Source organism: Sprattus sprattus, assembly GCF_963457725.1.
Source record: "Sprattus sprattus genome assembly, chromosome: 8".
NCBI classification, from domain to species: Eukaryota; Metazoa; Chordata; class Actinopteri; order Clupeiformes; family Clupeidae; genus Sprattus; species Sprattus sprattus.
Window position 1 is genome coordinate 8,033,227 of NC_137927.1, and position 15,624 is coordinate 8,048,850.

Consider the following 15,624-nt stretch of genomic DNA (forward strand, 5'->3'; position numbering starts at 1 on the left):
TGTGAGCATCTTACCCCCATGTGGAGGTATCAGCTCAGGAATTTTCCAGAGTCCATACGACCTCCCACGGAACAGCCACATCCTGAGTCACTATGACCTTCTCCCCATGCGTACCAGTCCCCCAGGACCCGGAAGCCCCTCCAGCTCGCTCCTATAGAGGACAGAGGAACATGCTATAGAGGACGGAGGCACCTTCCTTTCTCACCCTACTCCAACATTCATAAAAGAAGAATGCGGTCCAGTCAGACTGGTTCATTCTTTTGATCTTTTTTTCTCTCTTCACCTAATGCTCTGCTGCAGTTATTTTTGACTGTGTTTGTGGCACTGGACTTGCAGCACAACTGATCTTTAGGGGGGGGGGGGATGTAGGACCTGTTCCTTGAAGATGAACATTCAGATCCTCGGTTTCCACAGATCCTAGGTTTTACCTGAGGCCCCTTCTTCATTCAGTGAGTGAACATGAAAAAAAAAACAAGCAGTTCAGCAGTAAATGAGCTGATCACTGGGGAGCCCAGTTATATGACTGGATCGGTGAGGATGAGCGAAACTGATGGATTCATTGATACCGGAGGACACAGCGGACATGTACATTCTGTTTATTAATGAGGTTCAACAAGGAACCGGTTTTCTACTTAATAATGAGTTGACATTTTTTGCAGTTATATTAAAGTTCATTTAAAAAATGTGAAAAAATGACATTTGTATGATGGTGTTCTGATGAGCTACAGTGGAATACTCTAGAGAACCTCTTTGATGAAGGAAAGAAAAGAAGAGAATATCTCAATATTCCTGTGGCGTATTTCAAAATCATGGGTCAGGGACTCAATTCTCAAAACACTGCCTCCTCTTTCCACTGTTAGTTTGTGAGACTCGAATTTTGTAGGTTTAAATTAATTTGTCTGTTAACTCTTTAAAAATCCATTTGGATCCAGGACCTATTTTTGTTTATATTTGTCCTGCTTTTCATATGTACTGTATTCTTAAAAATGGTACAATATTTCAAGTGTCTGTCTTCTTAACAAATGTTGCTGTGTAGATCATTAGTAAGCATGTTGAAATGTGTATGGATATTGTAGTTGTTAACAAATGTTAAGTCTTTTCATGCCCACTGTGTCTAGAGTACAGTATGTCCCCTCAACATAATGTCCCTACCAGCCAAAGGTGGTCCGCTGCTATTCACTAACTGTACGACAGCGGAAATTCCATTTTGCTGTTATGATAGTCAAAAGAAGATCTGAAGCGGTTTTGATCTTCATTACTTTTATTTTTAGTCAAAGAGAGCCTCCTCACTACCACACACAAAAAAAGATTTCTGTCTGGGAAAAGCAACCTTATACAATTTTTCTCTTCTGTCTCAAGAAGAGTTGCTGCATGCTACTGGTCTGAGGGACAATACCGAGTTTCTCACCTGTAAAACACTGCAATACCTACCTGTTATGTGAATACGCTAAACAAATGTAAATAAATATGCTCTTGAAGTGGTGTACATTCATCTTTATCACCAACCATGCCAAAAATATGTTGTGCATGTCTGCACTGGCACTTAATTCATAAAACACAAAAGGTATGATCTTAGGTCTTGGAAGATTGTCCACAGATGGTTTGAGATGTGTTCATAAAGTAGTGCGACTGGTTAAAGTCCTCTATTTCTAAGCAGTGAATGTTATCTCGAGTCAGACACCTTCCCGTCGGACTCCATTAACTGCACTTGATGTGTTTCTTGCAGCGAGTAGAATGATGAGTGTGCTTCAGACTGAGTTTGAGGGGAATTCAATCGGAAATTGACTAAACCTCTTCATAAAGCGATATGTAAGTAGTAAATTGAGGAGAATTCTGTTGCTAAAAACTAGAGAAATGCAACCATTTTCAATACTTTAATTCACACCCTGGTTATGCAGTTTTACCCTGAAGACACCACAGTGCTCAAACACCTTAAACTAGAAAGGAAACTATAAAAGCATATGGCATTTAGGTAGTCCTTCATTTAAAAATGCAACTGTGTTTTAGCATAATTATTTTGAGTCACTTATTTACAGTTTTGCAGTAACAATCCCAGTCATTCTTTCATGCATAAATGCATCTTTCAGAACATAACGCTCTTATTTTGACACTTTTCCTCTCCATCTCTATATCCTTCCAGATAAATCGCCCCAAAATAAATGGCGCCATCTCTACCTGTTGTGACCCTTACATCTACTGTACATTTTGTTTTATAGTCGTTATAGTTAACACATTTGAACTTCAAAAGTGAATTGCCTCCGCTTTCTTCCTCTGTGGCTTTATCTCTCAGCTTTATAGCTCCGCTTTTTCTCAATGTGTGCTTGTGCTCCTTAGTTTCCCCTCCTGGTGGATACCTGCACTCTTTTATGGCTGTATGGCTTTTGCACTTGGCGGTGCAGCCCAGACCCCACAAATCAGGACTACAAGTCGGTCTGTAATTCAGGATTTGAATGGCTAAATGGCGCCATCTGTAGGCAGATTTATATGACCATTGTACACCCAACAAATAGCTCTGTCAGGAGTGATAATATTAATGTTGGATGAATATAAAGCTGTTGTCAATGTGCATTGGAATTGAAATACATAAAGGTTACCAAAGGCGGAATTTGTATTTCTTATTTATTGGTTTTGATTTTACCTGGCACTTGCAATGACTAGGCCTGCAAGTATGCATTGTTCAGGGTGATCCTGACTGATAATCCTGATAAAGACTGATAATGATCCTTATACTCAAGGTTGGTACTTCATGTGACAACAACATATATTTATATATTATAACATATATTTTTAGTGGTAGTGGTAATTTTAGTATATTTTTTAGTTTCCACTACTGGCTTAGTGTTCCTTCACACACAAACACACACACACACACACACACACACACACAAACACACACACACATACATAAAGAGAGAGAGCGACACACGCACACACGCAAGCACACGGCTTGGTCTTTCACATTCTTTCTCACACTCAAAACCCTCAGTTTAACACTTAAGGTGTGTGTGTGTGTGAGTGTGTGTGTGTGCGTGTTAGGCCTCGTGAGTTCATGGTCTTTCTTGATCACGTCAAATCAGATCCCAAGCTGGAGGCTGCACTGAGTTCTGAACTGAAAATTACGTTGCTCAGCCTTTCTTATTCTTTCAGATCTGGTGATCTGGATCTACTGCCATGAGAATATTGGTCAAAAGCTGATAAATATACGACCAATCCAACTCTATTTCATGTGTTCAGTCACATTAAGTTCTTACAGCAGTTAACATTGGGTAGTGGTGAAGCCGCCTCCCTATAGGACAGATCTGGACTCCACAAGTTTCAATGGTCAAGTTCATTAATCTGTCTACTAAGAAAAATGTAACTTAAGTCTAGCTGGCAGAAACATTTTGCAGAATAATAAGCATAATATACAGAATGAATGCACATTTTAAACAGACTTTTGAAAGCCCTACCACTGCCATTTACTATTACTATGAATGTATTTCTTTATCTGGAGGCAGATGCCACACTAATAGCAACCTCTGTGACATTTTCACCCTTTTGCCATCTTTTTATTTTCTGTATTTCTTACTTTGTTTAATTTCAGTAACACAAACGCGCACTTAACTCTCACTGAGCATTCACTGGGCGTGGGCATAAAGAATTTATCTTCATGTAATTTTGCATGTATGTCCAAAGCCTCATAAGCTCCAAGATGTGGAGGCTAACAAGGGGCTAACCTCTGCCCTGCTCCTTCTCTGCACGGGTTGGAGGCAGCGTTACACAACCCCACAAAGAGGCCCTTTCAGGCCAGAGCTTAGGTGCAGCTCCTCCACTGTTAGTCACCAGACGCCCAAGCCTCAGGCTCACTCTTCAGGCTCACTCTTCAGGCCGTTAATTGTTTATTTATGTAAATCCATTTGTGCAACACTGGCATGGGTGGGGGTGGTAACACCACTGGAAGCCCAGAGAGGTTGTTTTATCTGCCGTGGTGTGACTGGTGTCATATTTGGATATGGTTTGAGAAGATGATACAGAATAGAAGGATGCGGACCAACACAGTGGAGATGCATTTCATTATCGCCATCCTCCAGATCAAGTCAGAGTTGTGTTCCGAGCTCAGTCCAGCTGGTCACACGTAATTTAGCAAGTTAGCAATAAAAGGCAAGTGCATTGTGATCCATTCAACATCGTTATGCTGTATGGTTAACGCGTACTTTTAGGTGTTTGTGTCTTTTCCCCCTTCTACTTCACTGTTTAATATATGCTGAAGTGTATAAAGTCTTTGTGAAACATGTGGGTCTCCTCCACTTAATACAACTCACTTTCACATACAGGTCTCCCCCCTGCTTATTTGCAAACCAATCTCTGGCAGGGTTGTTAATCTGGTAGAGTTGTAATTAGTCTCAATGCAGTTTGAGCAAACTGATACTTTTGTCAGCAAGTAACACACACACACACACACACACACACACACACACACACAGCCTCTATGCACTTGCGTAACACACACATTCACAGAGTCTAAACCATTTGACTGCATCCTATCCCTTGCTCCCACACACTCTCTCTCTCTCTGTTTCTGCCACACACACACACACACACTCAAACACAGAAGGGTGGACCACCTATGCTCTCAGTCACCTTCTCGAAACACACTTAGGTTAGGCGGTGCACTGACACAAACAGAGGAACACGTCCTCATCCTCATCCTCATCCTCATTCTCTTCGACTGCTGAAGGACTGTAGATCCGCCGAAGAAGAAGAAACAGGATGAATGTCAGCGACTACTCTGACTACTCTGACTACTCTGACTGGTACTCCGACAACTTGGAACCCACCAAGACACCTGTAGAGTGAGTACAGAGTGAATATCTAAAAACTGAACGTGACAGCGTTGGTTTAGTCAGGCTAAATGTTCCGACGAAACTAGTTAAAGTACAGCTGAGAGAGTTCCCTGTTTCCTTTCTAATATGTCCTCAGGTGCAAGTATTCAACAGTATATTTGTTGTTGTTGTTGTTGTTGTTGATTTTGTGATGGTAATCTATTTTGTGTCCAAAATTAGTGTTTGAAATGGGATTTGATGAAGTAAGCAGTGCCTCCAAAACTAAATTATGATAAATATGGCACATGTGGCAAATTCCCTAGCCACCTGAAAGTCATGGAGAGGATACTATGCATCTTTAATTTCAACTGTGAAAATGGCATGACTTCTTAAAGCACTTCAAACCATTTTCATGGGTACTGTGTACACTGATTAAATGTGCTATTGGTGTGATGGGTGTCAGAATATCAGAATACCCTCTGTAAGACATTTACACTGCTGTAAGACATCATCATGAACCCATCACCATGGACACATTATACCTATCAAATCTGGAGTGATGAGAGTCCATTCGATTCTGAGCAAATAAAAGCGTTCCACACTTTCCGCTCTCCCCTCTTGAAAAGCCTCTTTGTGTAAGAGCCTTGCACAAACGCAGCTCAAACTCTTCCAAATCTTGTGTCACCTCCAGAGTGGTTCCACCATGTGACCCCACAGCCGACGATCAGCTCTTCCACATATGCATCGCAGCCATTTCAGTGAGTAGCCATGGGCCACTGTGGATTATATATTATAAGTGAAAGAGTCATTTGTGAGATGAAGTTTGCCATCATGATACAGCTTTCATTTACCTACAGGTTTTTGAGTAAATTCACCCTATGTAAATATTCTCAAAATGATAGCAAGTAGAATTGTGTTGTGTTGTAAAATTTCAGATTTTAGAGCCGCTATGTCCAGGCTGGACTCACGTGAACATTCCATTTGCATACATGTTTCACACGCTACATCTCAAAATTCCTCAGCTGATTAGGTAGTATTGTGTGGCCTAGTGTGCATGTGAGGCAGAGGGACACAAATTACATTGTGTACAGTAGCAACACGTAAAAGTGATAGGGTAGGGATAAGGGTCTTTATTTTATTTGCTGCCACTTCACATAAAAATACAGATAACTTGACCCATGTACAAACTTGGTATTCAGCCATTTTAGAAACACAGCTTTTCAGCATTGCTTGCAAGTGTTTAGCATACTGTGAGAGTCTAGGGCTCTTTGAATTGTAGAGTGATCAGCACATTTCCAGGTTAAACTGATATCTAAGCGCCACGTTACACTTTTGGGGTCATAAGTCACTCTCCTCTGGTTCTGGGAACAAATCAGTGATGTACTTGACTCACTCATAAAACAGATTAGGGGATAGAGAGATTGTGTGTCTATTGGCAATCTACAGTTTATTCACGAACATCCTCAACAAAGATCCTCCAATGCATGCTCTGATTGAGATAGGAACTTCATTCATACTGTGTGAACATATTTATCTGCGGTGTCTCTGTTCATATATGTGCATGTCATTGCATGTGTGTGTGTGTGTGTGTGTGTGTGTGTGTGTGTGTGTGTGTTGGCCCGATCACATGGGCATGTGTGTGTGTGTGTGTGTTTGCGTGTTGGCCCGCTCACATCGGCGTGTGTGTTGTGTTGCAGCTGGTTTCGATGCTGATATTAGCCGTGGCCACCCGCAGCAAGAGGATGTGCCAGAGCTTCCAGAGGGGGTCTCCCAGCATCTTCAAGTAAGTGGTTGCCAGGGCGGCACGTGGCTCTGGCCCTGGGGTGGCTCTGGCCCTGGGGTAGTGCACATCCACAGAACCAGCAAGTCTGATCTGGAGTCAGCAGCTAGCTGAGATTTAACCATGTATTAACGCGGTCTGATGTGTTTGATGTGTGTTAGCTGCTGTCGATATGTACAGTATAAAGAGAGAGAGAGCAGAGAGAGAGAGAGAAAGAGGGGGAGAGAGAGAGTGAGAGAGAGTGAGAGAGAAAATGCAGTGCATTTGTGCAATTCATGCACACTGTAATATAAGACTATGCAGAGTGATCGTTCATGCTCCACATGTTTTAGCGGGGCATATGGCTTCGCAGTCACACACTGCTCTTCTACTCACTGCAGTCCAATAAACTTCCTGGACCACACGCAAAACAGAGGTCTCGTCATCGCAGCCTTCATTCTCCTCTTCTGCAAGCTGTGTGTGTTGGTCATTCATCCTGTCCCACTGCCCCTCACCAAAGATGAGACGCCTGCACTCAAAGGTTAGACAAACAGACACATCAAACGTCCTCATCAAACAGAAGAACTAAATCTGTTAAAAATAAACTAAATGTAGTGCCACTGCCATCAGAGTGGATATTTGCCGGACCGTTTAATGCAGTTTCTGACTCTGCCCTGTTTGCTCCCTAGAAATGTGGAAGATAATGTCCATATTCTACTATCCGCTTCTCTACTACCCTCTGCTGGTGTGTGGGACCCTGCGCAGTAAGCTGGGCTACGTGCTGGGCAGTGTGCTCTCCTGGACGCACCTGGCCATTCTCTGCTGGCAGAAGTATGACTGCCCCAAAACCCCAGGGGTGAGCCATGAGAAACCTCTGTGTCAGAAGTTACAGTCAAACACAGACTAAATATGAGCACATCTGAGCTATGACTCTATGCAGAGACTAGCCAGTTAAAAGTCACAGAAACTATACATATACTATAGATGATTTTACTGTTCACAGTATAACCGTTCCTCCAAAAGACTCCAGTTAGCAAGCTTTTTTTAGTGCCAACTGGACTGTTAGTGATGTTTGCAAGGCTCTTGCATACTTTTTAGTAGCTTACCAGTTTTAGACCTAAATATCTCCTTTTGTTATCACACGCTAAGTAGAGAATGTATATAAGCATCCAAATCGATTTTGTTTGAGGGCGTATTGGTCATAGTACTGGCGATCAAGTCCAAAATAATACTACTTGCCTTTTTTTAGCTCTGAAGGTGATATACACTTTTTAGCTTAAATCCTAGCGGAACTATTTCTATCATGATGCCTTTGTATAAAATGTATTTGGTGTAATTTAGTGATGTCCTTGAAGATGTAAAGGTATGACATTTTGATTGAAATTTTCTTTAACTCTGATTTTCTCTTCCTTGTTTCCCCTTCTCTCTTTGCCCTTCAGATGTATAAGTACTATGGTCTGCTGAACAGCCTTCCCCAGATGGCCTGCTTTGCATTCCTTGGTTTTCAGTATCCTCTGCTTCTCCTGAAGGGATCGAAGAGTGATTCAAAATCCAGTGAGGTTTGTGTATTTGATGCAAGAATTTTGTCTATACATTATTATATATACTATATTATTATTTCTCTAATATTGCTCTTGTCATTTGATCTGCAATGATGTGCCAACTTTAAGGATCTTAACAATTATAAGCAAATTGACATGTTTCAAACGTATCTTGAAGTCTAGTTTTGATGGTGTGGTTGTGCATGTGGAGTTCACATGGATCTCGTGCTAGATCAGCACAGCTACTGGTAGAGTATGAACTCCCTTTAGCAAACATGCCTCCACACTGCTTATAATAAGCAGCTTTACATAATTGGTTTAAGAGACGTCACTGCTCAGACTAAGGGAAACTGCTGCTTTTCCCTTTAGTTAGAGAAGAAATACAACAACAATGTGGTGATTATGTTTTGTGCTGGAGGGATAAATTATACTGTTACACAAGTCGTGGGAGGACCCCAGTGGTCGCGTCATTCTCTCTCTCTCTCTGTTGCTGTTTTTCCCTCTCTCTCTGTCTCGGTTTCTCCATCTCCCTCCCTCTCTCTCTCTGTCTATTTCTCCCCATCTCTCTCCCTCTCTCACTGTTTCTCTCGTTTTGTCTCCCTCTCTCCCTGTCTCATTTTGTCTCCCTCTCTCTCTGTCTTTGTTTCTCTCTCTCCCTCGCTCTCTCTCTCTCTCTCTCTCTCTCTCTCTCTCTCTGTCTGTCTGTTTCTATGCTTGCTTTTGCTTCACTTATTTAATTTTTTCTTTAGATGGAGTGAGACTGAAAATGTTTTGTCCAGAGCATGTTAATGTAAGCATATGACATAAGTTAAGGACACCTGAGGAATTTACTTACAACATATGCCTTACTGTTTTATACTCTTTCAGGATTTAAACCATGACTATTACAAAGAATATGTGAGGTCACTCCTAAAGAAAAGACCTGCCAAAACAAGGTGAAAAACATTTATTAGTTGGTTAAATATGCTTAAATATAAATATTATGTAGACAGTTGCCATGAAAACATTATATCAGTAATGCAAATGTTTTTGATATTGTGCACTATTATGTGTAAAATAATATACTCCAAGGCATTTGAACCAAACTGTTGTGTTTTGTGTCATAGCCCTGCAAGCAAAGACAAAGCCTCTCTAGCAGACAGGATCTCTGAAGCAATTAAGTCATATGTGTACACACCTGAGAAAGGTAAATCTGATGGGACAGAGTTTTCATCTTCTCTACTCGTGTTCACTGGCTGACGCTAGATTATTGTTTTATGGAATACTGTGAGTCTAACAAAGTACTGTTGATAGTTTGGAGGACATTGCTGTACTTTGTTTGTCAATAGATGTGGAATAGAGCTTCAATCCTAAATGTATGACTTGAAATCAGCTTTGGGCTTAAGGCACCCGAGCTTCAAACTTTGCCAAAACTGCAACAGACCTCAGATTCAGAAGCCTTCATTGAGAGAAGCAAAAGAAAGACTGACCTCAGCTGAACAGCTCGAGTTCTTTTGATTGATTATGTTTTCAAATGAGTGAATGCAAACCAGACTCTGCACTTTGTGTTCTCAGATTTCCGGTTACCATTGAAACTGGCCATCTCTGGAGCTGTGTGCTTCATGGCAGTGTACCAGGTAATTCTTTCAACGTCCGTTAGCTCTGAAATGGACTACTCTCAATCATCATCTAAAATGGAATAAGAGGTCCCACACGAACCACTTATACAAAATGATCTTAATCTAACTGATATAACATTTCAAGCATTGTGCTCTTCATCAAAATAAATACAGCAGTAAAATAAAAGCTTCAGTGCCATTATATATCTAGGCATTCAGCTGTCCCATCCATCCATACCCATCCTCACATTCATGTATCTACTACATATATCTATGTCTTTCTATCTATCCATCTAATTTATTGATCTATCTATCCACCCATCAAACCATCCATCCACCCATCCATCCATCCATCCATCCATCCATCCATCCATCCATCCATCCATCCATCCATCCATCCATCCATCCATCCATCCATCCATCCCTCTATCTGTCCACCCATCCATCCATACATCCATCCATCTATCTGTCCGTCTATCTGTCCACTCATCCATCTATCCATCCATCCGTCCACCCATCCATCCATCCATCCATCCATCCATCTGTCCGTCCATCCGTCCATCCACCCATCCGTCCATACATAAATACATCCATCTAATGTCTGCTCCGATGTCTGCCCCGTCTCCAGGTGATGCTGCTGCTGATTTGCGCTGTGATACCTATCCTGCACATTGTGCGTGCGGGCATTAATGAGGACATCGCTTTCCTCCTGCTGGGCTTCAACATCATTCTGCACGAGGACCGCCAGGAAGTGGTCAAAATCGTCATCCACTACACCTGGTGTCTGGAAAGTTAGTATCGACTCCTTTGTGATTCTAACGGAAGTGTACACTTCCACAGTTTTGGACGCATAATCTGATATATTATAATCTGATATAATCTGATATATTATATCAACTGTATCACATCTATTTCAACAGGGCAGTAGGTTCTGTTCCAAGGACAAGGCACACGCCTGTCAGAAACCTCTGATGGACATAGATTAGGGAGATTAAATTGCGACTACACTACATATTCCAATTAAGAGAGTATAAGTACATGTGAATAGTACATGTGAACAATACTTTTCCTCAGATTCATGTATTTCTGCTGTTTTTGCATATTGATTGTTGATTGTTTTGTGGTGTTTTCTTGTGTTGCAGTTTGCTATCTCTGCGCAGCAACGTTATCTGGTCTGGTCTCTCTTCTGATGCTCACGAGGTCCATGGTCTTGCACAGGTAACCCCCCTCTATCCTGCTGACAAATTCAGTACATTTCTATACAGTGAAATTGTACATTTTAGTGACGTGGCTCGAGTACTTAGCAAGTAAACTCCCACCCATGTTAAGGCCCCGTCACACAATAACGTTCTGGTCAAAGTTCTCTGAACGTCCTAATCGTTTAATTTCGAGCGTTCTAGGGCGAGGTGGACACATCCGGCGTGTGACTAGCTTGTGACTAGCGTGGGACTGACGCATGAGGAGCGTGTGCTGACGTGTCACTGGCGCACGCCGAACGTGTGCTGAAGTGTCATTGGCGCGCGACAAACGTGTGCTGACAGGTCACTGGCGCGCGATGAACGATTAGTCAACGTTAGACAAGCGTGTTAAGCGTGTAACTAACGTGTGAATAACAACAGAATAGTATTTTGCCGGCTTGTAGGTTTTATGGAATGCCTGGCAGTCAAGTGGGCACTTGACAGTTTAAAATATGATTTAATAGGTAGAGATTCCACCCTGGAAACAGACTACTGCGCCTTGCAGTGGCTTGGGCGCATGAAGGACTTCAATGCCAGATTACGTGTTGGTTTTTGGCACTACGGCCATACAGCTTCACAGTGCGAAAGAAAGAGACGTACTCTCATTGCTCCGCAGGAGCGGGAGAGAGAGAGACATTGCAGGCCCACACACATACACACACACATACACACACACACACACAAGAAAGCTACTTAAAAAGCATCAGTTTATACAGTATACCCAAATGCATGGACGGTCAAATGAAGCTCATTGGACGCCATATGACGATCGTTGCGTGCGATACGTGTCCTTTCAGTGGTCACTGACAGGTCGCCAGTGAGTTGTTCACTGCAAGGCAAACGATTAATAACAGCCAAGAAACGCTAGGGCAACAACTGACTGACGACTGATAGCCAAACGCGTGCAACGTTAGTAAGAAGTGTCACAAGCGTTCTTCAGCTTTCTCCAGAAATTAAACGTTGAAGAACGCTGGTCTCCATGAGAACTTTTGTGCATGTTCAAAACTTTTTTTTTGGACCAGCGTTCTCAGACAATCACCGACTATCACCGACGATAACCAGCGATACCAGCCTTCACCAGCGTCCACACAACGCTCTTCTGGCGCTATACCAGCGACCTTGGACGATTACCAACGTTTCCTCTAACGTCATAGAACATTGACCAGAACGTTATGGTGTGATGGGGCCTTTAGCAGCCTATAACACAAGCCAGACTACAGATGACCTGTACGTGCTCTTCCTGTAGGGCCAATCTGAAAGAGCTGTACAGGGGGCACATCTACAATGAATACAACCTCAGGAGGAAGAGTTGCGTCACTCACTTCGGCATTGTTAGCTGGATGGGCTTCATCGGCTCTCAGACTGCGGTTATGTGTCTTGGTAAAGTATTGTTCATCCTACCTAGATTTGACTTGGATGGAGGATATCAGTTTGGGCCCAGTATAACTCTAGTCTCATTTTTCTAACCACTGCTTCAAGGCACTTTTCAGCTTCATGTACTCTAATCTGTAACCATGGTAATTTTTGCAAAACATGGGTAGTATCCTTTCCAATTGCTTATTTCTATCTTTTTGGATAAGGTCTGTGAACTACACATTTATTTCCATTTATGACTTATTAAACAGGTTCATGGACTTTTCACCTTGCTATAAGTTTACTATTTATCTGTCCCGTTTGGATTGACAGCCATGGCCATCCAGACACTGGTGTTCTTCCTGGGGTTCCTGTTTTTGGTTTTCCTGGTCATTATCCCCATCCTGTATGGTCAGAATCTCATGTTCTTACAGATTCTTGGCATGCTCTGGTGAGTTAAACGGACATATAAACATTGTGAATCATTGTGCAACCCATACCAGCTTCACCTCCTGAATCCCCTGCACATGTACAAACACACACACACACACACACACACACACACACACACACACACACACACAGACACACACACACACACACACACACACAATCACACACACACACACACAATCACACAATCACACACACATACAGACACACATTAAGTGCACCATATGGACCATTGCAAAATGCACTTGAGGCCTTGAGTGGGTGGTTTACATCATAAGGCATGTTGTGCTTACCTGACAGGCCGCTCTAGTTGATGCTGCATCATAAGGCATGTTTTGGTTATCGAACAGGCCGCTCTAGTTGATGCTGCATCATCAGGCATGTTTTGGTTATCTAACAGGCAGTTCTAGTTGATGCTGCATCATAAGGCATGTTGTGCTTAACTGCTAGGTCGCTCTAGTTGATTCTGCATCATAAGGCATGTTTTGCTTATCTAACAGGCCGCTCTGGTTGATGCTATTCCTGGTTGTGGCTATCCAGCATGTGACTGCCCAGTTCGCATTTGTCAAAAAGGATGCAGGAACCAGGAATCTGGAAAACCGGTACAGTGTCACATAGCAGACAAAACAACACACACTGCTGCCATGCTATGTCAATGCATTAGTCAGCACGGCATTTCAGGCAATACAAACGAAAATAAGCCTTTTACTTATCATTGAACTACCATTTATTTTTATATTTAAGTCCACACGCAATAATACAGAAATGCATTCATTGATGTAGCCTATTCATTACAATTCACATGAAAAAGACCCTCAGTTACTGTACAAGGACAACTGTTGTTTCTGAATCATTTCTATTTTATTCCTCTAAACCTTTTCTGCTTTTGTTTCAAAGTCTGTGCTGGGAGATAAGTTTGCCATTATCTAAAAGATGATATTTTCTGAAGTGCATATTTCAATAAGAGTCAAACCCAAATACTCCTGTCCTGATATTCAAAATGGCTTCTCCTCTCTGTCATGGCACGTTTGAAAAGAAACAGTACAGCTACAACTCTAACCCAGTTTTCAATGCCAGGTCGGGCTTGTTCCTGCTCTCCTATCTCCTTTTTCTGCTTAACATCATGGTGGGAGTGGTGGTTGGACTCCTGAGGATGGCCGTCACTGCACTGTATAACATCATCCACATGGGCCGCCTGGACATCAGCCTGCTGAACCGCGGATCAGAGAGCTTTGATCCAGGTCAGGGTGATATGAATTAAAGAGTGTGTGCTTATCAGAAAAGTGTTACAACTCACCACACACTCACTCAAGGGCTAACTGCAGAGTATTGCTGGTGGTGTCAGCTACTGTATCTTGCTCCTCTGATCTCAGGTTACCGCTGTTATACCAACTACCTGAAGGTGGAGGTGAGCCAGTCTCATCCTGTGATGAAAGCCTTCTGTGGGCTGCTGCTGCACTCTACTGGACTGGAGGGCAGCGCAGGACAAAGGATCCGTGATGCAGAAGAAGGTGAGGACACGATCACGCACATTATAAATACACACACACACACAAACACATACACACAGGAACACACACACATGCACTGTCACACATGAACATAGACCCAAAGACATATACATAGCCTAAACAAAGCATACCAAAGGTATACATAACAAATAGCTAATTCAACACGACTTAATTATTGCCAGCTAATAATGAAATTACTGTTGTTAAACCACAAACAAATTAACCCATTGTAGTCTTTACTACCAGTGAGGCTCACTCCAGTAATTTTTCTCCCCACCTATCTTCATCAGCATGCTCCCTGCAGTCGGGCATCCCGATGGTCCAGCAGGAGAAGCGTCAGAGCAAGGCCTCCAGCGCCCGCAGGGCTCGCCACCACTGGCAGATGCTGCTCACCCTGGTCAACAACCCCTCCCTGCTGGGCTCCCGCAAACACTTCCAGCTCCCGCCCTCCGACAGCACCTTTAACGGGAGCCTCAACCGCAGCTCTAAAGAAGGCAGCAAGAAGGAGACTGAAAAGGCCGCGGCCACTGCAGACAACCCAGCCACAAATTGAGCATCTGACATGTAGCTTAATGAATGAATGCTGGCTTCCCAGATCAGGATTTCAGACTGGTTCCAAGCGTGGTTGTCTGGATAGTGGATAGTGAGAGGATCAATCCTATCATGGAAATCCAGCCTTATCAAAGTCTTGACATGGCAGGGCTTATAAATCCTGTTGTAATGATTCTGTAAATGGATGTTTGGGTGTATGAGAAGGCTTGGGATATCTGTGCATCACTCATTTCTGTATTATTATACAATATTAGAAGATTACATTGGTTCTTCATCTGTGTCAGCAATACCCTCTCCTGAAAGGGTCTCAAAATCCTGTTTTTACAGACAGGTTAACTCAGATAGAATAAACAGGATCACACAGGTTATATGATGAAATAAAGGAGATAATACCACATTTCACAGGACATTTTACATTTTACTGCAAAACTGCACCAGGTAAACTTGCAGCATTTTTTCTATTTCCTGTGAGAAACAGAAATGTTTATGATGATGCGCTAAGAATTGCACATGCATGCTTGATTAAACTGCACTGGCTGTTGGTATAAATGTGCTGAATTTGTATTTTGTCCATGTTTTCTAAAATAATAGCTTTTCCTGAGATTCTTTTGTTTTTCGTATGCTCTTAACTGTCTCAACGATTCTGCCATGTTGTATCAATCTGCTGATTTGGTCTGTAAGAAAAAAAAAGAAAAAAAACAACATAAATTGTACTGTGATATAAATTTGGGTTTCAAAATTAAATCACACCTGGGCTAAAGATGCTCAATAAAATACTTACCTCCCTTAAACATTGATATTGGTTGATTCATTAATT

The 15,624-nt window shown here is 42.3% G+C and overlaps 2 protein-coding genes across 2 annotated transcripts in view; both read left to right on the forward strand.

The window, feature by feature from the left end:
* The window catches only part of LOC308368815 (uncharacterized protein), a gene marked incomplete at both ends in the record, with an annotated part of 139,793 nt that extends 139,636 nt beyond the window's left edge, over positions 1-157 (forward strand). Inside the window, one exon of the mRNA XM_080843079.1 lies at positions 1-157. This exon is cut by the window's left edge and continues 7 nt beyond it. Coding sequence (XP_080699205.1) covers positions 1-157 — 157 coding nt within the window.
* Positions 158-4,749: 4,592 nt separating this feature from the next.
* On the forward strand, positions 4,750-14,808 carry LOC308368974 (receptor for retinol uptake stra6-like; the record flags this gene model as incomplete). The annotated part of the gene is made up of 17 exons (XM_080843281.1): positions 4,750-4,832; positions 5,494-5,560; positions 6,500-6,585; positions 6,963-7,102; positions 7,251-7,417; positions 8,001-8,120; positions 8,970-9,037; positions 9,209-9,288; positions 9,657-9,718; positions 10,329-10,491; positions 10,843-10,918; positions 12,185-12,318; positions 12,625-12,742; positions 13,245-13,346; positions 13,822-13,985; positions 14,118-14,255; positions 14,546-14,808. 17 exons carry the CDS (start codon positions 4,750-4,752, stop codon positions 14,806-14,808), a joined length of 2,031 nt encoding a protein of 676 aa, XP_080699407.1.
* Positions 14,809-15,624: the final 816 nt, after the last annotated feature.